The following is a 22,837-nucleotide window of genomic DNA, read 5'->3' as shown; positions in this document are numbered from 1 at the left end:
CAGATACGTGAAGAATAACATGATGTAGGAAATTTATTATAACAGTTATTATTTCTACATCTAGTTGTGTTGCTATTATCCTTACCTGCCAACTCTCAGTTTTTGATTGTTGTGTGGTATGGAGAAATTGTGTGTTTCTGGTGCCTGAAACGAATGTACTAGGTGAGTGAGTATAACCTCCAAAACTGTGTGGTTAAGGATGTTCCCGCTTCTTCCAGCCAGAACCTCCTCTCTGTTTCTTTTCCTTCAGGAGCTGGGTTCTGGATGTGTGTAGCTAGCGGTGATGGTAGAATTTGAGAACGGCTGGAGCCAAGGGTCTCTTGCTACATAAAACCAATTATTCACAGGGAACATTATCTAATTTATATCTATTGGGGTGTGTTTTAATTTGGAATCACTGTGTAAAAGCAACAGGAGCGCCCAGAGTCTTTGGAGAAGCCCCTTTCATGGGCCAGTTGGAGAGAATGGTTTGGAATAATCTAGACTGTGACTTGATGGCATTCCATTTTGGTGGGCAGAGTGAATTGTTGCCAATACCTGACTCATTATTAGCCAAAATTGCAGTATAATTAATGGCCAGAAAAAGCTTTTATAGAGCACACATGTTTTATACTGCTGAAATTTCAGTTCATTGTCTGATTGTTGTAACTTGACTATACCCAACCATAGCTTTTCATGGATGCCATGAGTGGTGATTGCACTGGCCGTGTGACTCCAAAGATTAAAAATCTTAAAAAGACATTTTGAGGAAATTACCTTTTTTTTTTCAATGACTAATGTTAGTGTTAATGTTGTTAATGTATGTAAATATAATCAACTCTGAATAAATAGCTCCTTGGCAAATGAGTAAATCCAGAAGTTGTCAGAAGTATATTTCTTCTTGCCCCTCAAATCCTTTTATTTACAATTTCCACTGCTGGCCTTTGATTTTGAGGGATGAAGTTTTCTCAAGTTTTGGTCTGCAGATTCTCCAGTACAGGAAAGGCAAACCTGATGAGGGGCTGGTTGGAATTGCTCAAGTGATTTAAATTGTGGCTTTCATTTAGTGCACATAATTGAGAGTTGATTGTAAAGTGTGTATCATACTCAGTCTCTTTCATTTTCCTGGAAATCTTTCTAGTAAACTTTTGTGACTATATGATGCACACCCTTTTGAGATCCCTCTCCCTCCACTTATTTTTTCCACCTAACTGCTCTCCTTTTCTCTTTCTCTCTTCCTTTATTCTTATGTAGGCCTGACCAAAGATGGCAGTAATGAAAATATTGATTCTCTTGAGGAAGTCCTTAATATTTTAGCAGAGGAAAGTTCTGATTGGTTTTATGGTTTCCTCTCATTTCTCTATGATATAATGACTCCCTTTGAAATGCTAGAAGAAGAAGAAGAAGAAGAAAGCGAGACTGCAGATGGTGTTGATGGTACGTCACAGAATGAAGGGGTTCAGGGAAAGACTTGTGTTATTTTGGATTTACATAATCAGTAACTTTGATCCAGGAACTGAAGTCATTGGCTTATGAAAACCCAATACTGTCGTCTTTTTTCATTTTCTTATCTAGGGCTTAACTTTCAGTGGGGCAGTCATGAGATTACCTTAAAAGTCTGCCATTTCATTGTCTCCACCAGTGGAAATGCTTGCTAGTCCCTTGTTCCATTGGCCCACTGTTCTTGAATCACAGGCATTCTTTAGTCTTATAACAGTCTGTAAAGTACTTTGAATGATCTTGGTGGTATAATTGGTTTCTGTATCATTTTGTTTCAACTGATGTATTCACCAAATTAAATTTGGAAACTTAACAATAGCAAATTGTTTTTGTGGTTAACCCTTGATGCTTGTCTTTCTAACATGCTATTAGTTAAGATGATTATGATGTGCTTGATTATAAAAAAACTCCTATTTCTGGCATGATTCTTAAGTTAAATGCACCTCTATTTATCCTTTCACATAACTGATAATTTCTTGAAGAAATTGGTGTTTTTTTGTGTGATTTGTTTAGGTTAACGGATTTGTCATATAGCTTAACACAAATTTCAATTTAAAATTCTGTATTAATGATTAATGGTGCTTTTAAATAATTTGAAAAATAATCCCATGTTTTTGCTTTAGGGTAGTTAAATTACTGTACGGAAATATTAGTACATTAGTATGTCTGAGTATTTCTGTCTGTGAAAACAAGCTTCTTTTTAACTTTCATTTCTAAATATATACCCAGAGAAAGTAATTTGTATTTTTTTAAAATATGCACTTTCCACATGAGGGAAAATATGCATATGTATCTTATATAATGTTGTGCATATTAAAAGTATTCATCCTATGTAAGTCTTTTGCTATTTCCCCCCTGAATTCCTTACTAATTGATTGTCAGTTTTGACTTAAATATTAAGTGATTTTTGTATTTGTAAATTAAATTTATTAAAGTGCTGAGCCTTATAAGAATAATTATTTTTCTTATTAGAAAGCTTTTGCTTAGCTTCTTTTATCTTTGGAAATATTTTTAAGACACTTCTGAATAAATTGTTTTAAAATGAGTTTTCTTAGGTAACAGGGAAGGCATCTATATTTACCACATATTAATGTATTTTTTGAAAACGAGATTTCATCTTCCCCACACTGTCAAGTAAACTATTATAATAATGTGAAAGGAAATGACCCAAGATATATTTTTCTTTTATTTCTGTCATTCTTTAAAGGGGTGGTGCTTCACGGCTAAATAGACTTTTTTTTTAGCTTTGCTTGCTTATAGAGCCTAAAATGAAAAAAGTGTTTCTGATGTTTGATTTAACGAAATGCTTTCTGCTTTTCAAATATTGTTTTTCCATATTGAATAAAATTATATTTAGGGTATTGCTTATTCATCTATTTGTTCTGAAAGGAATATGACAAATTTAGTTTGCTTATTGGAAATAGTTCTTGTAGACAATCACAATAATAGACTTTGTCAGAGTTCAGAATCAGAGTAAAGGGCATGAGTCATTCCCCTCCCCATTTAGGTTGTCACAAAAATCTGTCCCACTGTCTAACCATAGTCAAAAGAAAAACACAAATCTGTAGTGTCTTGTATGTTGACTCTGGACAGGAAGGTCAAAAACTTGTAAATCGCTATTAAAACTCTATTTTTTCTCTCCCTATCCTTTAGGGGATATGTTTCTGATACTCATACCCACCCATTTTGAATATTCAAGCACTTCAGCTGAGCTTCCCTTTAAAGACTTTTGCAATTAATGAATATGTTTTAATAATGTTCTTTCTGAAAGTTATTGACATTTATCAAAGTTCATAGAGTGAAATATCAGACATCATTAGACTGAAATGAAACAATTTTGGATGCTATTTCCAATGAAGCTTACTTAGCCAGCTATCCAAGATATGTCTTTTAAGCAGTCTTATTTCTGAATGCTACTTTACTACTAACTCTACAAGATACTTGATCACTGTATGAGAGATAAATTTGTGCATTGACAGTGTTTGGAATCATTCATTTATCCTAAGAATTGTTTTGTCATGATACTAATAAATAATTTATGTACAGAAATTAATTATGCCTTGTTTCTGTAAATGGAAAACAAGGATGTGAGATGATTAACTATGTGTACCTCTTGTAATCAGCCCCATTGAAAGCCTCTTTTAAAGGTAAAATGCATCTTGCCAATGAACCCTTGCCTTCTGTGACTTCCTTCAACTGTGTGCCTAAGGCTTTTTGTGATGAGGAAAAACCAAGTGGCTTGTGTGCAAAACTGTAGAAGAAAGCATTTTGAAGTTGAGCAAAATTAAGTTATATTTATGCTATGTTATAGTTCTTAACTTTCTGAGGATTTGTTTTATTATTTCCTGTTTCATAATCTAAATTTTCAAGGTTTATAATTTTGAAACTTAGGATCCTCTTTGGGAAGGCAACGATATGTGTTCTACACATTTGAATATTCACGTCAAGTTTAGGAATTTTATGATGTAGTATACATACTTTGGGCACAATTTCAAGAGGGGCTAGTCCTTGGAGAAAGACATCATGCTATAAAAGGTGGGGTGGGGGTCAGAGAAAGAGGGGGAGACCTTAAACAAGATGGATTGGTACAGTGATTGTAGCGATGGGATCAAGTATGTCAGAGCTGGTGAAGATGGTGCAGGACAGGGAGAAGTTTTGGTCTGTTGTTCATGGGTCACTTTAACACATTGCTGCACACTTTTAAAATTGACGATTGTTCTTAGAAACACATTTGCCATCATTTGCGGCAACATGCTAAATCATAGTTGACTCAACGAAACATAACAACACAACAGTATTATACTGTGCTTGTTCTCTTACGGAGCCAGATAATTGCTGTAGAATAAGTGCTGTCTCTTCATAGGCTCTGTTGTTGGTTCTGCAGCTGTGCCTCCATTTGCCTGACTGAAGAGGCACAAAAACAATTAGATGGCATTCTGGTTTTTTTTTCTCTGCTCTCTAGCTTATTTCAGCCCTTTTCTTTGTGCTTGGAGACATGTTTGGTGGGATGAGTCATTTGGGGAAGCATGTTATCGATGCTGGACTGTGTATGTAGTTCCTGAGGCCCAGCTGTTGGCTGGCTGGTGGTGGAGGTACTGTAGGTGCAGTTACCTGAGGTGAATGGAGTGCTGGGCCATCTGGTGCTTGATATTCATGTATTATCATCCTGCCCCACAGCCTTGTATCCAGATATGTCTGGTTTGTTTTAGTTACTATTAACTGGATAGACTGAACGAAAAGGTTTGTCAACTGTGAAGTTTCTAACTTTAAAAAATATTCAGAGCAGATACGGGAATTGACTTGTTCATAGAAAGAGCTATTTCCATACAGTTTGGATTAACGTCAGGTGTTTCAGGGAGCTCTGGTGACTTAGTGGTAAAGAACTACACTGACAGTGCAAAGGTACATGGTTCAGATCCACAGGAAAAATGTCGGCAATCTCCATACTACCTCTGAAGTCCTGCTGGAGGGTCAGCAATGAATCGTTTCAAACTTGAGGGCACACACCAGCAACAGCTCAGTTGTTTTAGTCATGTACACCTTTTGGGGTTCAATACTTTATTATCCTTTAAAAAAATGAAACTTTATCTTCCTTAATTCAACTCTAAACTCCCTGAAGCTAGGACTGTAAACTCCCTGAACTAGGACTTAGTGTTTATTTAAAGCCCTTCTCAAAGCTGGTCATACTAAGCAAGGTTGACTAGATACTTGCCAGGATTAGTCCTCCTTAGAGAGAGCCCCAGGAGTTCCCAGTCATTCAGTAAAACACCGATACACAGAAACACACACACACATATATATACATACATACATATATATATGTACACACACACACACACACACACACACACAGTGAGGCCATCTTAAAGAGGTGGAAACACTTGAATTATTGAACATATACTTTAAAAAATTTTCTTTTTAAAAAAATTATATTGGTTTGCTTACAGAGTTCATATGCATTGTATTTCACACTATCCTTCATCCACATTGTGTTTCATAGTCATTCTGAATGTATCTTTTTATTAGACAAATGACAGTTCTTATAAAAGGCCACACAGTAAATTATACTGTGCTAAGAGTTTCAGACAGACTTTGAGATTGAATGTGTATTTGACTCTACATTTTTATGCTCAGCCAGGTTTCCAACTAGGGATCTGACCTTTTCCTGTTATTTTAGTTCTCTTAGATTCTTTTTCTCCTTTCTGTACCCTTCTTGGAGGACCAGTGAATATGCAGCTTTTTTTTCTTTCTTTTTTTTAAATCCCTAAATATCTGTCATGTCATCTGTTTAAAAATAAGAATGGCATTGTGGTCATGTGCTACCATACATTTTACCAGAACTAGACATCTATTCTCAAGCAGGAAGCTGCCTGTCTCACAGGACTGTGGCTTACATATTGGTGGTCCTCTTTTGTTCTCTGTAGCCAAGGCTGAGTTGATTAATGAAGTTCCAGTGTGAAATGGGGATAAGAAACAAACCCAGAATGACTACAAGTCTCCCTGGGAACTAGTGGGAGCAACTGAAGTGACCCCAGGATGAAAGAAGACCCACCTCACAGTTACAGAGCAGCATTCTGAAGAGCTGCAGCCACTTCTAGACTTTTTGTAAGGAAACCAACCTTCTAGCATGTCTTTTGCACATTCTGAAACCACAGGTCTAACCATTGGGCTTAAGGATGCAGGCATCTTAATTTCACATAGAACATTTCCATTTAAAAATGTATGTAGGATAGTGATTCCGAGGTAGTTATAAAATATCATACATTACCTTTAGGTAATTTATACATACATATTTGTGTGAAAGTTAGACAGTGAGTAAGGAAGGTCAAAGAAGAGTCAACAACTTTTAGTTGTGTTGGTGAAGAGTACTGAATATAATATCATGGACTACCAAAAGAGCAAACAAGTCTATCTTGGAGGAAGTGTAACCATGGTGCAGATCTCTTTTTTTAAAACGTACTTTGGGTATGTTGTCTGGAGTGGTCAGTTCTTGGAAATAACATGATGCTGGTGGATCAGAGAAAAGGAAGGTCCTCACTGAGATGGATTGACAGTCAGTGCATCCCTGGGGTCAAGCATGTTGGAGATAATGAGGATGACGCAGGATAGGGCATGGTCCAGATCTCTTATTCATAGGCTTGTGAGTCACAGTCGACTTGCTGGACGTTAATAACGAGAAAATTATAAAACCTGCTTTTTAAAGAATTTCTATATAAAAATCCCCCCAAATCATCACAGCTATTAACAGCGATCTCCTTAAAACCCAATCCAAATAAACATAGAATTAAAAGGAAGTAAAACTTCATATTTTTCCAGTCTCTCCAGCTCATAAAGATGACCTTGCTTTCTCACTGGCTGGGTTCCATTATCTCTATACTTGATATTTCCTTGACAGTCTTAGATTTCTTTAAATCATAGTGTCCTGTCCTGTGGGAGGAGGAAGTAGCGTTCTGATACCATAAAGATTACAGCCTTGGCAAACTTCAAGGCCATTCGCTCTGACCTATAATTTTGTCTGAGGTGGAATGGACTCCAGGCAGCATGTTAGCTTTGAGGCTTTGATTTCTTCTCTCGGCCATTCAGCGTTGTTCCAGATAGTTCATCTTCTGGGATCCAGATCTGCATTGCCACCTTTGTCCTTTATCGCCTCTCACATGAATTCAGGTCCTTATTTCCCTGGAATAAAGCCTGTGTTCTTTTAGGCTTCAGAACACACATGCTGGTAACCAACCCTCTCAACCTCTTCCCTCTTGCCCCACAAAATCATGAGAGAGGCCATATTTGAAGAAAGAGTCTTCAAATGGGATTTTTATCCCCTTTCTTTCAATTTCCATTTTCTCCTTATTGCTCTAGAATAGCTGCATCTACCACTCAGTATTTAGGAATCTGAAAGTGATGACGGGCATTTAGTAATTAGCATTCTACAGGAGTATTGTCTTCATCATGCATGAGTGATCTAAGCATTTTCAGTGGTTTGCTTTATGGAGTTCTCCCCCTGCTCCTCAATTCTTGTGTACCTTTGAATCGGATCTGACTGGCACAGGAGGAGATTGCTCCTCCTTCTGCAGTGGAGCATCTGGTGGAATCTTACTGCATGCCTTCTAGATTGCAGTGCAGTTTCTTGCCACTAAGCTACCAGAGCTCCCTTTCAGGGCTTTGCTTTACAAAATTAACATTAACAAAGAGGGTTATGAGAACACTGTAAATTGAATTTTTTTAAAAAAATAATCTGGGGCATTACTTTTAAAAAGAAATAAATGAACTGCTTATGCCCTCTTTTTAAAACTGAGTTTTTTACTTTTAAAATTTAAAAACAAAACTGAAAAACTCAAACTCAATGCTGTCTACTCTGAACCAACAGATAGTTGACCCTCCTGTGGTTTTTAGAGGCTGTAAATCACATGGGAGGAGATTGTCTATCTTTCTTCCTCAGAGTAGCTGGTGGATTTGAACCATCAGAGGTGTGACTTGCGAGTTCGCAGTGTAATTCCCTGTGGACTGTGCCGTTGCCATTTCTTGACTCTTCCCCCCCCCCTTCATTGTGACATTGACGGCAACTTATGGCATCTTTTACACAAGATCAGACTATTGTTATCTGTAGGGTTTTTCACTGGCTGATACTTTTGGAAACTATACAGGCTTTTCTTCCAACTCCTTTGTTTAGAAGCTCCACCAAAACTTATTCAGCATTGTAGCTGTCAGACAAGTGAGGTAAGGTGTGTTCACTGGGAATTGAATCCTAGTCTCTCAGCTGGAAAGTCAAAGTTCTATCATTGGAAAACCACGACCCTTTCATCAATATTTAGTTGCCTGGTGTTCAGATTCTGTGATTTCTTCCATGTCTATGACTTTCTCTTAGAGACTGAATATAATTAACGTGCTCCAAGTTAGTGGCCTAGATTTTTATCATGTTAAAATATGAAAAACTATCGATTGTGTTTTTTAAGTTAGAAAAGGTGCTTAAGCTGGTATTTTCACGTTTTGTATGATCTATTGCACATTATAAATCTTTTAAGGGTTTATACGTATATTGGAAAATTATTTTAAATAAAGTGCTACACATTATATTTCACTTGTTTTATTAATTTGATGTGAATGTAATATTGGAGTACAAAATAAACATTAACTCTTGCCCTTTAATCTGTACTGATCTTCTTGGCTATAAATGGGGTAGACCAGTATCGATGTAGGGAATCTGTTTTCCACTATTTTACTTCATAATATGGAGCTCTGGTGGCCTTGTGGGTAGAGTGTTTTACTACAAATGCAAAAGTGGCTCCCCTCTGTCAGTTTGAATCCACCAGTGGCACCAAGGGACACAGATGGGCAGTATCATCTCTTATGGTGTACAGCCTCTGAAAACGCACTGGGATGGGGGGCGTTAGCTACAAGTCATTTCCCCAGGGCAATGACTGACTTTTACTTCTTAGAGAAAAAGTGGGGCTGCTTGTCATATATGTACAAAAATATTAACATTTTACTCCTTTATATTATTTCTTTTATACATTGAATAAACCTAGCAGTGAAAAGTTGCTACCATGGAAGTAGTTTGGTATTTTACTAAGTAACTTTAATGAGAAGTGTCCAAGGTAACATTCAGTCTTACAAGGTGGTACATTATATTTATAAGACTTTAAAGGGAGACCTGGGGGAAGGGATTGTAAAACAATGAAAGAATTTTTCTTTTATTTTCCAAAGACTTTAAAGGAAGCATCAGGTATAGTTTGTAAAAAAGAATTGTTTTGTACACACTGGTAAAAGACTGATTATAACTGTTTATTCACATACTGTGCAGCAATCTCAAAAGAATGTGGTTGGAATCCACCATCTGCTCATTAGGAGAAGGATGGGAAATTGAGAAATCTCCTCTCATGTGATTTATTGCCTTTGAAAACCTTCTGTGGTTTACAGCCAGAGTAGATGTAAAATGATAGGCACTTCCTTGTGAGAGCACCTCTAATCTTTAATGATGGATTGGTTACACTTGGGAGTTTCAACAGTAGTTCCCTTATCTCTCTTTCTCTCTAATATGCCTGGGGAATGGATCAGCAACTTGGAATGCCATTTCAGGAAGTTTGCTAGTATGTTGTTGTTAGGTGCTTTTGAGTTGCCTGTGACTCATAGTGACCCTATGCACAATAGTTCTGAATATTGTCTGGAATGCCATTTCAGGAAGTTTGCTAGTATGTTGTTGTTAGGTGCTTTTGAGTTGCCTGTGACTCATAGTGACCCTATGCACAATAGTTCTGAATATTGTCTGGAATGCCATTTCAGGAAGTTTGCTAGTATGTTGTTGTTAGGTGCTTTTGAGTTGCCTGTGACTCATAGTGACCCTATGCACAATAGTTCTGAATATTGTCTTATCCTGTTCTAATCTCATTGGCTCCTACACACTGGCTCCCATTACCATTAACCCAGTGACTGTGTCAGTCCATCTTGTCCAGGATCTTCCTCTCCTGCGCTGTCCAGCTTCCAAGCACTTCTCTTAGGGCAAACATCCTGTGCCTTGGCCAGAGAATTTTGACGATCAGCAGAATGGGATGCTCAGAACCATTTGGTGGTAGTAAGAGTGCAGAGAGATATATTGTATTAACTTTTGCTGGAGGTTCAGAAAGAAATCCATTACTGGAACGTTTCTTGGCTAAGAAAAAGTAGAAAGTCACAGCAAAAATTTTATGAGTATGAAAGTTACTATGTCCTCACATCACACTATTAATTCTTATATGCTTGTATGACATTTATATCCAGAAATGTTAAAGTAATTGGAAGACGGCAATAATTATTCAAAAAATAAATGAGAAAATTTTATCAAAATATGCTCCCCTTTTTTAGAAGGCCCTGGTGATTGACTAGAGGTCATGTCATTGGGCCTGTTCACCACGGTGGTTATTGTCTCTGGTTGGAGGAGAAGTGCACAGACCATCAAAGCATGGCGGAGAGAGAAATTCTTTTTCTGGTGGTAATTGTTGTTGTTGTTATGTACCATTGAGTGGAAACTGACCATCACTGACCCTGCAGTGGTTTTTCAGAGACAGTAAATCACTTAGGAGGAGATCACGCATCTTTCTCCTGTGGATCAGCTGGTGGATTAGAATTTAATGCCTTTGGGTTGATAGTGCAACTCCTTACTGCCAAGCAAAGTTTTAGGCATGAGTGAAATTGACCATACCAATCGCTCTTTATGGATAGAAAAACTAAAGTTTAAAAATGATTTATTATTGATAGATGCTTAAATGTTGAAAGAAGAGTGCATGTAGTTCTTGATTTATGAGGGTGTTACATGCCGACAATTATGTTATAAGTTGGTTCTGACATAATATTTTGTTGTTCTGATTGTTGTTGCTCTTCATTTTCTTTTATTATAACTGCCTTTGTAAACATAATCTTAATTGTCCTTGAGAGTTGGAGACATTGCATATAAACTTACAAATCTGTTCTAATACATGCATCCTACATACCAAATGAACACTGAGAAATGAAGTTATGTGTGGTTCTTTGAACTCCATATAAGGTGGCCACTAACCGTATTTTTGCATGTTGAATTTTAATAACTTACTTTGCTTACTTGAGGCATCAATTTAAATTACCTATACTTTATCAATACTTTTCTTCATTTCCTTCATATTGTTTTGTTTATGACTTATTTTCATCTTGTAAATACCAACAGAAGGATCCAGTGGGGTAGTCAAGAAAAAATCTAAGGCCAAAGGTATTTTCTGTTTTCAAATTAGCCTTGAATGAATCATGTTTAATGCTTGAAAATGCATGGTGTCTTATATAAATGCAGCTACTAATGCTAAAATCAGTACTGCTTTTTGGTTTTGGGTGCACCTTAGTCATAGTCTTAGCAAAACTTCATAAAAGAATTGTCTGCCTCAAATCTATAATATTATGCACTTTTCATATTTTCAGTACTTGCAGCAATCTTTATGAGCATATAAATGTTACAGAATATATGTACATTAGAATATATTAGTAAGTTCAGTTATACTTTCCTTTCTATGGAAAATTCACATATACATATGCTTACCTTCCTCTGTACAAACTTCCTTAGCTTGAATTTTGAATTACTGTTAGAAAAAAGAGAATTTAAGCAGTGATGGATTTTATTGCTCTAGAAGCTCTGATGACATTGTCTTTCTGCACAGTTCAATTGAGTATAATCCAAACTGTTATTTTCAATAAAATAAAATTTCTCTTTATGTTCTGGAGCACTGTATTACCTTGGCACAGAATTTACTGTGTTTGGTATTTTACTTATTTAAAAAAAATCACTCCCACTGTTAACTATTATCTGCAGGCTCACAGACTGTTAGAGCAGGCTTGCCTTTGGGAAGAGGCATGGGGAAAGTGCATGCTTTTCTTGACAAATTTGTAATATTCTTTTGTGTCAAGTGCTGAGCATATTTTTTTGTGGTTTGTGTGTGCATAAACTATTAATGTTTGGACTTGTAATTTACATTTTAAATTTAAAATTAGGACATTTTAGTGTTTTAACTTTTCATCTTAAAGGAGTAAGACTGAGCTGCACTGCAATCCCAGAGGTGCGTAGTTTGAATCCACCAGATTCTCTGCTGGAGAAGGAAGGACATTTTCTTCCTGTACCAGTCAGATATGGCTTGACAATACACACACACACACACACACACACACACACACACACACACATCATCATCATCATCATCATCATCAAAGGAATAAGACTGGATATTTGCCATTTTATCTGAGAATTCATTATGAATAGCCAATAATGTACAATTTTACTTCTTAACCTGTGAGAAATAAAACATTAAAGATGTAATTTTTAAATCGATTTGCCGAATAAAATTTGCCAGCATTTCTCCGCCTTGTACCCCTGCCTGTCTGCAACCATGGGGCTCCCCAGACAGCGCTCACTAGAATCAGACATAGGAATTTAATAATATTGCCAGGAAGAACTGAAGATTTTTTACCCCCTCTAGTTGCTCAACAGGAAATTCGATTAAGACAGTCTGAATATTTTCATTGCTTAGTTGCGATTTTACTATGACTGTAAAGAAAGGCATATGCTGCTTTTAGTGACTACCAGAAAACCAGTGGTCATTTTGAATAACATTTTGTGCAGTATGAGTTTTATATAATAAGCAGAATATCTTTCACAATTTATTGCCTTAGGGAAATTGTAACTATTGACTACTTCAATGCCTTAATTATCTTGTTTTTGTATACTTTCCTAAGGGCAAGATGCAAGCAGCTGTGCTAAATCTTATGAAAACACATCTTAAATAATACTTCTAATTACTTGTATATTCCTTTTAACTGCTCTTCCTTATGTTGGCTATGTAAGATAACAGAACAATATACTTAAAGAAGTACCAATTCCATAAAGTTGAATATAAGCAGAAAAATTCTGTCATTAAATTACTGTAGATAAAGAAATTGAAATTTTATACTCATTTGGAAATTGTTTTTTACTTAATTAGCTAATAAAACTAAGTGGTACTTAAATTTTAATTTGTGTACTCAGTTTGTTTTCAGGACTTTCAGGCACATACATTTTTAAGGAGTTCTGGTGGCCTAATGGTAAGGAGCTGTTGCCAACTCAAAAGCAAGCTGTTTGAATCCACCAGGTGCTCTATAGGGGAAAGGCGGGCATTCTCCTTGTGTGTGATTTACTGCCTCCAAAACCCTGCTGGAGTGTCAGCTGTGGGTCATTTCTGGCTAGAGGGCACATAACAGCAATATATTTGAAGCAGATAATTTTGTTAGCAGCCAATTTTAAATATCTCTAATATAAATAATTAAAAGTTTTAAAAATACTTGTTCTTAATTTGCCAGTGTTCCTTTAACTGTGTTGCTCTAGTTGTAAAATGAATTACCAACCTTTTCTGTACAGCACTAGCCTGGTGTGTTAATAATACTGCATGTTTTCCTCATTTTATGGTAAGCCATCGCATATTTCAAGTTGGAAAAAAAAATATGCTAGCAGATTTCTAACTGCTTGTGTAGCTGATATTGCATACAGGTTTGCATCTGTTTTTAACCAGTTTTTAAAATTAGTGATTTAAAATCCCTTTTGGAATGAGCATTTAATGGTAGGTGGGCAGAGAAAGGAAATGCAAAAGTCCTTTGCAGAGGTTTTGTTGCATTGGTTAAGAGATTCTTTCAATAAACATTTTTTCCTTTGGTTGAAAAACCTGAAAGTTAAAGAACTCACTAAAGAAGAGCTCAAGAAGCCCAGAGAGAAAGCAGAGTCGAGAAAGGAAAGTAAGAGTGAAGAGAGAAGAAAGAGGAGGAAGGAAAAAGAGGCTGGCCAGAAGGAGAAGCAAAGCCCGGATTCCCAGCTGCCCATTAGAGGGCCTGCTAAGGGTGAGAAGGATGAAGGAAAGGGGAGAGCAGGCCTCCATGGAAGTGGCAAAGCCAAGGAAAGGGGGAGGAACCTGTCAAGTAAGGAAAAGATGGCTAGTAAAATGATGACCAGGAACAAGGAAGACGGAAAGGAGGGTAGAAGCCACAAACATGCACACTCAGCGAAGGGAGAGACCCAGAAACGAGCGAGCCGGGACTGAGAGGGATTTGCTGGGAAGGGTATAGAAGAGCTAGTGTTGCTCAGAGGGCGGAAAGAAATGTCACTTAGCCACCAAATGCCTTATTGGTGCTCAGCAAGTAAAATTGCTTTGGAATTTAAATTGTCTCATGTTTCTAAAACTTGAAGCCCTTTCCCAGTTAAGTGATAAAATGTAAGAACTTGTGCTTTAATTCATGTAGTTCTTATCAATGTCTGTTGTGTGTATAATGTGACTTGTCCTGGATTTATTAATATACTGATTGCTTCCATTGGAATTGACAAATAAGGGTATGGACATTTTAAATAGTATTTCTATGCTGGGTGACTTACAATTCCAGATATGAAGAGTCCTCAGGGGGACGGGAAGTTAGTAGTCTTCAGTATATGCTGTTTGTTTTCTTCCCTCTTGCCCTCCCTGCTTCCCTTCTGCTCTTTCACCTGGCCCTCTTTCTTTAGTACTGTCCTTTTTCTTTTCTCTATTTCCCTCTCTTTTCTCCTCACTAACCCAGCTTTTTTCAGCTCCTTCTCAGCCATTTCAGCCCATCTGTTCAGAGTTTTTAAAGCCTTTTCTCCCACCTCTTAAATGCATCTTCCCTCCTTCCCTCTCCCCAGTCACACCCACCTTCCTTGCCCTGTCCTCTCCCAGCCTCTTGCCCCACAAACCCTTAGAGCTGCCCAGGTGCCAGACACAGTTGTGAGAGCTCTGGATATAGTTATGAACAAGAGACAGACTTATTTAGGAAAATCTATTTTAGAACACTTTTGTTTGTAAAACTGTTGCTGATGCAGTTATAGAATGAAAAGCTTCAATTATGTCAGGTGAATTTCCTTTTCTAATTCCATTTTTTTCTGTTAATTTGGGTTGAATGGTATCTCTTTTTCACATTTCACTGTATCATGACTGCTTGCCATTTCTGAGAAATTTGAGACTTGAGGTCTAATTAGAGACCAGAATTTAATGCCTCAAAAATATTTAATAAAATTTAATAAGAAATAAATTGAGGTGGTTGGTACTTCTCTTTGCGTGAAGTCTAAAATCATTAATTGTGTTTACTGGTCTCAGTTCTTAATCTTGAGAAGTGAAACTTGCTTTACTGTAATACAACCAATTAGCACTGCTGTAGTTACTTTATTATTCTTTTCTGAGTAACTTTTTACATATTTGAAAAGGAGTGTATTGACCCAACATAAAATACTTCAAATCAGAAAGGGGTAAGAATTAAGTCTTGAATATTTCCAAAAGTATCTTGTACCACTTTCTTATATTCTAGGACCTTTTATTGCTGCAAATCAAGGACTTAGTTGTTTGGTTGATTAAAATTCCAACGATTTGTACATTTTGGTTTTTGTATATACGTTCCAACCATTTTAATATTTATACCATATAAAATTTCCAACAATTTATACCCTATTTGTATATAAAATCTCAAACATGTGTACATTTTGGTTTATGTGTGTGTGTATATATGTATATATGTATATATACACACACACATACATACATGCATAAACCAATTGTATATATTTATATAACCAGTTGTATCAATTGTATATACCGTTTATACAATTTATACCCTATTTGTATATAAAAATCTCAAATATGTATACATTTTGGTTTATGTGTGTGTATATATTTATATATACACACACACATACATACATGCATAAACTAATTGTATACATTTATATAACCAGTTGTATCAATTGTATATACTGTTTATACAGTTGTATACATTTACACAATTTTGGTTGACTAAAATTCCAACAACATAACAAAATTATACAGCAAGTGGGAAACCCTGGAGAATATATATTTTAATCCTGTTATTAATAATTGATATCCAAGGAAACTACCATTTAGTAACTTGGAATTACATGTGTTGATTTCTCAGGATTTTGTTGTTATCAATCACCAGCACCCACTGCAAAATGGCTTGTACCCAAAAAGTGATTTACAGCATATTCACCTGGAAAAAACATAGACTGCAGGTGGTGGTAGTGTTATGATAAGGAAACCTTATTCATCCTGCATGATCCTCACCATCTTGGCCATGGTTAAGCCCAGTGTTGCAGTCACAGTGTCACTCCATTTTGGTGAGGGTCATTCTCTCTTTCGCTGACCAGTACTTTTCCCAACATGATGTCTGTTTCTAAAGACTGGCCCATCCTGACGACATGGCCAGAGTATATGAGACAAAGTTCTACCATCTTTGTCTCTAAGGAACATTCCTCCAAGACAGATTTGTTTGTACTTTTGGTAATCTGTGGTATATTCAATTCCATTCACCATCACTACAATTCAAAAGCATCACTTCTTCAATCATCTTTATTCATTGTCCAACTTTTGTATTCATCAGAAGCAATTTAAAATAATCATGGTTTGGACCAGATGCACCTTTTTGTCTTCAAATCAGGGTTCTTGAGCTTTAGCATCCTAAAGAAGTTCTTGACAGTGGATCTGCCCAATACAATCTTTTGAATTCTGACTGCTGCTGTGTTGGGTAAGGACTCAAGTGCCAAGCTTACAGTCAGAACTCTATTTCTTCCCAGCCCTCCTCCAAAATCTGCTGATTCTCCTTGACTTTTTTATGACAATAAAATGAACACTTCTACTCACTTTTTACTTAGTAGTTACAGTATTTCTACACTTCATGTGGTTATTCAAAAATAATTAAAATAAAAAAGGCTTTCCTGTTCTTCTCCACTGATGAAGAAGTCCCTGGTTTCCTCTAGCCTCTATACAGATGTTTCTAGGTTAACAGCCCTAGAGCTCAGAAACAGTGTTCTGGAATGGATCTGGTAGGAAATCTGTGGGTGAATTCCAGGTAGTCAGGTGAATATCTGTGAACCTTCCTGGTACTGGTGGATGGCGATTTTGCTTGGGGTTTATTATTATTATTATTTTAAATTTATTTTTTAAATTCTGGCTCCCATGCAAAAAGTGGGGATGAGGGTTGAATTGATCCTACCACCCACATTTTGGGAAATGATTCCCATAGGAAAAGAGGGCGTTGTTCCTGAAGAAGGAGGCTCTGACAGTACTGGGACAAAGCAAAAACAAAATAAATACAAATGCATTTTCACCAATGTTCTGAATATAGATACTGGCTGCTGAATTGGTCAAGTCTGTAAAGTGATTTGTTTCTTTCCCTTACAAAGAATAATACCTGCAGCTGTTTTGGTTGGGGAATGTCTGGCAACTCTTCTTCGGTTTTTGACGGACAGTAAGTAAAGTCTTCAGCTGAATTTTGTTGAAGTTGACATAATTCTTTATGTAGTTGTAAGTCAACTAAAATATTTTTACAGACATTTTTTTACACAGATGCTGCTTTCTGTGTTGTTGTTAGGTGCCATGAGTTACCTGAAAAACTGTGTTGCATGGGACCCTGTGTTGCCCTACCCTGAGCCAGTCTGTCAGTACATCCCAAGCAGGATCTTCCTCTCCTGCATACATGATGGCCTTCTCCAAGGACTGACTTCCATGTAAATTATTGAAAACATAGCATTAGCCGTGTAAGCATTAGCTGTGGCTGATCAGTAACGCAGGAATGTCTGCTAGTGTGGGTCATAGGAAGGTAGGCTGCTATCTCAAAAGCAGCTCTTCTCTGTTGGTTGGAATCCACAAGCACTTTCTCAGAAGAGACATGGGCTGTCTTCTCCCAGGGCGTTGGCAGTCCTGGAAACCCAGTACAGGGTCAACAATAGAGTGGCTCAAATTTAACAGCAATGAGTGAGCACTTTGAAATGTTTTAGTTCTGATGCTGATTTTTTTTTAATTGTGCATATCAGCTCAAGATGTGAAAAGGAAAAATGAAACAATGTCAGAATGAAAGTATTTCAGAGTGCTTATAAAATACTTAAAAAATTTACTTTGGGCCAAACAAATGTCACCACAGCATCAAATCTAGAAGAGACTTGTCCCGACCTTGAAATTACAGTACAGCCTCAAGCAAAATTCTTTCTCTGAAGTTGGTACATGGGATTTGGACTCACATCCTTCTATGCAAGAGATAGACAACAGCATGAGAAACTAGTAGCAGTGTGTAGTGGAAGGCATTACAGACGTGACGTGATCATATTGGGAGGTGGCTGGGGAAGGGAGGCTTTGACCAGGTAGCCAATTATGCAAGGAGTGGGAAGGTAGCAGGGAAAGGCCAGAGACAAGTCACATGTGCTTGGGTTGGGTGGATAGTGAATGTGTTAGTTATTTCTGTAAGGAAAGTGTCTTTCACCTGCTAGGTAAAATACTTGTCTGTCAGATATTCTTCTAACAGTGAACATCCAAATTAAGACCGACTAGGAAGAAACATTGACCATCCACTTCTGAAATACAACTGGTCTTTGAAAACCTTATGTACCGCAGAGCACACTTAGAGTAGACTAACAGATAAGGCAACTGAAGCTGAGCCCTCAAATTTGGAAACACAAAGGTTGAAACAGTTGTAATAAGAAATTAACAATTGGTATGTGGAATTTGGTGACGAAAAACTGGGTTACTTTGTGTTTCCTTGCCTATGCAAAGGCATTTGACTGTGTGGATCACAATAAATTGTGGCTAACCTTTAGGAAAACGGAACAGTTGATCATGCTTATACGAAACCTATACTTGGACCAAGAAGCAGTCCTCAGAACAGAGCAAGGAAACACTGCATGGTTCAAAATCAGGAAAGGGGTGTGTCAGGGATGCATTCTGTCTGCTTACCTTTTCAATCTGTATGCGGAACAGATAATTTGGGAAGCAGGGCTTTATGAGGAGGAGTGTGGGACCAGGATTAGGGGAACACTCATTAAGAACCTCTGATATGCAGATGGCACAACCTTGATTGCTGAAACTGAGGAGGACCTGAATGAAGCTCTTGCTGCTAAAGGTCAAGGACTGTAGTCTTCAATATGGACTGAAGCTCAACATGAAGAAGACAAGATTCTCTATTTGATGGAGAAGAGATTGAGGTTGTTAACAATTACAGTTTGCTTGGATCCACAATCGACACTTAACATCAGCAGTCAGGAAATCAGAAGACGAATTGCTTTGGGAAAATCTTCTGTCAGGGACCTCTCCAGAGTGTGAAGAGCAGCGATGTCAGTCTAGATACATAGGTGCGTCTAATCCATGCCATGGTCTTCTCAATTACTTGTTTTGCTTCAGAGAGTTGGACAAGGGTGACAGAAAAAGAATAGATGCCTTCAAGTTGTGGTGCTGGAAAAGAGTCCTGAACATACCATGGATTGCCAAGAAAACAAATAGGTCTGTCTTGGAGAGGGTGAAGCCAGGTCTTTCCTTGGAAGCTAGGAATTTGAAGCTTTGCCTCACTTAGTTTGGGCATGTGGCCAAGAGAGATTAGTCTTGGAGAAAGACATCATGCTCCAAATGATGGACAGACAGCACAGGAGAGGGAGACCCCAATGAAATGGATTGATACAGGAACTGTGGCGATGGAGTTTGGTGTGTCGGAGTTAGTGAGACTGGCTCAGGACAGGGAAGGGTTGCTATACATCACAGGTGACTCAGTGCTATATAAAAAACAGTAACATACTATGACAGGTTTGGAAGCAGGAGAGGCATCCACTTCCACATGCCTCCAGAAACCCTATGAACTTTGATTAATGTCCATAGTTGTAGAGGGGCTTCAAGCATTTTGTTCATAGCATCACTATGAGTTGTGCTCCACTTGAAGGCAGTCAACAGCAACAACACAACAACTCAAAAGGAGAAAGATGGACAGTCTCCTCCTGGATTATTTACAGCCTCTGAAAACCTGCTGGAGGGTCAGGTAAGAATTGATTCTGACAGTATGGCCATGAGATTGAAGGTTTTGGGGAATTAAGTCACATATACTAATTATTAAGCCTAACTCTTGTGGAGCAGAGGATAAGAGAGCTGTGATGACCTACCATCTGACCTTAGATAGCTGTTGAATAAAGGAAAACCTGTGTCTCTATAAGAAAATCTTCATTCTCTACCAGATGAAGCTGGGTACATAGAAGGGTTTCAGCTATTAAAATTGAGTCCTTTGTCTCCTGTACCTTCTCTGCCAAAGTGAAAAGGGTGAGATGTGGTGTGCCAGAGTGGGCATTTCAGAGCAAGAACCAGGGAGAAGAGGGTGAGTCCAGCCCCTTAGTAGCAGTTATTTTAGATCATGGAAAGAATGTTGTTGTTGTTATGTGCCATTGAGTCGCTTGCGACTCATAGCAACCCTATGTACAAGAGCCCTAAAAGCCGTTCTATCCCATGCCAACCTCGCCGTCTCAAACACACTCATTCCCACCACTCCAATCACAGAATCGATCCTTCTCATCGAGGGTCTTCCTCTCCTGCGCCGTGCTTCCACTCTCCCAAACATCATGTCCCTCTCCAAGGACTGGTCCCTTCTTGCAACATGCCCCAAGTATGTCAGACAAAGCTTCAGAATCTTTGACTCCAAGGAGCATTCCGGCTTCACCCTCTCCAGGACAAACCTGTTTGTTCTCCTAGCAGTCCATGGTATATTCAGCACTCTTCTCCAGCACCTCAGCTCAAAGGCATCAATTCTCTTTCTATCATCCCTATTCACTGTTCAACTCTCTGATGCATAGCATGTAATTGCAAAGACTATAGCCTGGATCAGGCACACCTTAGTCTCCAGCCTGACGTTATTGTTCTTCCGTAATCTTGAGAGGTCCCTCACAGCTGACTTTCCCAATGCAATTTGTCTCTGATTTCCTGGCTGTTGTTACCAAGAGTGTTGACTGTGGAGCCAAGCAGACTAAAGCTGTGAACAGGCTCAAATCTCTTCATCCATACTGATGCTGCCACATGGCCCAGTGGTGAGAATCTTTGTTTTCTTGATGTTGAGCTTCAATCCATATTGAAGGCTGCAGCCTTTGACCTTCTGCAGCAAGCGCTTCAGGTCCTCAGTTTCAGCAAGCAGGGTTGTGTCATCCGCATAATGCAGGTTGTTGATGACTCTTCCACCAATAGAAAGCTTTTTAATTAAAGGAGCAGGACTGCTATCTCATTATCAGGTAAGCTGCTTGCTTTGTTCACCTTTTGCCATTATCCCCAGTCTTAATCTTAAGAAAGGATCCTTAGGAAACTGATGGGGGAGTGCTGTGTAGAAGACTGAGAAAAATCTTGGTAATCTGGGTTTTGTTAATCTGAAAAGACATCAGGAATAGTCTTTACTCTCATATTCTTCCCCTGTAATTTCCATAGAGAAATCCCCATGAACTGGAGGAAATCATTACCGGTTGACTGGCAGGAGGTAAGTTTTACCTAGAAAGCTGTAATTTTGAAGGCCCTGTGGACTCTTCAGGAGAAAGATGCACAGTCTCCTGTGAAACGCTCAGCCTCTGAAAACCATGGGAGGGTCAGCTATGAGTCAGTTCTGACTCGACAGCAAGTAACAACAATGACATGGAGGTCTGGTGGTGTAGTGTATGGCCTGTTGGCCTGTTAGCCAAAAGATTCCTGGTTTGAATCTACCAGCTACTCAGCAGAGAAAAGATAAGGTGTTTCCACAGAAAGACTCTCCTCCTGTAAAAATGTATAGTCCCAGAAACCTGATGAAGTATCACTGTAAATCAGAATCTAATTGGCAGAACTTGGATTAGGTGGTTGCTATTATGTGCAGTCCAATCAAATACAACTCATAGCAACCCTTAGAACAATAGATCTGAACCCTATCATGCTCCATCCTCATGATCTCTGACACACTTGAGCCCATTGTTACAGTCACTGTGGCAGTCTATCTCATTCAGGGTTTTCCTCTCTTTCACACTGACTTCCACGTTTCCAAGCATGATGTCCCTTTATTATTTTCTCTTTTAAGTTGACTGTACATCTTGCTTGCCTTAATGTTCCTTTCCTTGTATCCTAAAAGTTCAGGAGAGGACAAATGCTAACTGAACACTTTTGTGTTATTTTTGATCATTAAATATCTCCCCACATGGTCATAAGAAGTCAGTGCCCATTCAGTGAGATATTTCTGAACACATTTAATGTGCTAAGCAAGCCAGTGGGGATGTTATTGATTGCCTTCAAGTTGAGCACGACTTGTAGCAACCCTATGAACAAAAGGCCTGAAGCCCCTCTACAACTATCAACATTTATCAAAGTTCATAGAGTTTCCAGAGGTATGTTATTTAGGAAGCCATTATGTGTCGGTTCTGACTTGACAGTACACAACAACAACAGCCAGAGGGAATATCAGGGTAAAATCCCTGCTGTTGTTTTTAGTAACTAGTACGGGATTTGAGAAGACAATATGAAACCAGAACTGTAATTAGTCCTGCTCCTGCCCTGTCTAGAGCCTGTGTCCACTCTGGGGTGGACAGTCTTGTGCTTCTGCTATAGGACTCCATTCAGTCATGCTGTCTCTGCTTCTCTAACCCACCTTGCTGTGTGTGCTCCAGGTGTCATGGCCTTGCTGCTGTAAGACCATACATCTCCAGAACCTATCCTTGCAACAGAGTGATAGGCATGCACTTCATGTTTTTTTTTTGTTTTGTTTTGGTTTGGTTTTATTGGGAAAAACATATTGGGGGTACAAGGAGGTGAGGGTTGGGGGCAGAAGGGTAAGGATGGGCCAGGATGCAGTTGCAGAGCTGCACAGTTTGGTCGGTGGGGGGAGCAGGTGAAGGAAATGATGAGGGTCCAGTGGGGACTAGATGCGACAGAGGAATGACAAGCATTTTCCAATAGTAATTAAACCAACTGTCTTACTGATTTGGGAATTGGATGCCGACTCTGGCTTCTTCATGCTGAACAGGGGCATAGACATAAAGGGGGGAAGGGAGGATGCTTTATCACCTTACTGGTGGTCTTGGGTTAAA

General features: G+C 38.3%; 1 protein-coding gene across 1 annotated transcript in view; it reads left to right on the top strand.

Annotated features, from left to right (window-relative positions):
* The window catches only part of LOC102843374 (aspartyl/asparaginyl beta-hydroxylase-like), a 268,463-nt gene that overhangs the window by 13,972 nt on the left and 231,654 nt on the right, over window positions 1-22,837 (top strand). Inside the window, exons 5-6 of the mRNA XM_006900733.1 lie at window positions 11,147-11,188; window positions 13,663-14,016. Of these exons, the coding sequence (XP_006900795.1) occupies window positions 11,147-11,188; window positions 13,663-14,016 (396 nt within the window). The remainder of the gene's footprint in view (window positions 1-11,146; window positions 11,189-13,662; window positions 14,017-22,837) is intronic.

This window comes from Elephantulus edwardii, unplaced genomic scaffold (genome assembly GCF_000299155.1).
Source record: "Elephantulus edwardii isolate Elephantulus edwardi_28Jun2011 unplaced genomic scaffold, EleEdw1.0 scaffold00292, whole genome shotgun sequence".
Taxonomy (NCBI): Eukaryota; Metazoa; Chordata; class Mammalia; order Macroscelidea; family Macroscelididae; genus Elephantulus; species Elephantulus edwardii.
The sequence above is the reverse complement of the archived record's forward strand: the minus strand, read 5'-3'. Positions and strand labels throughout refer to the sequence as shown.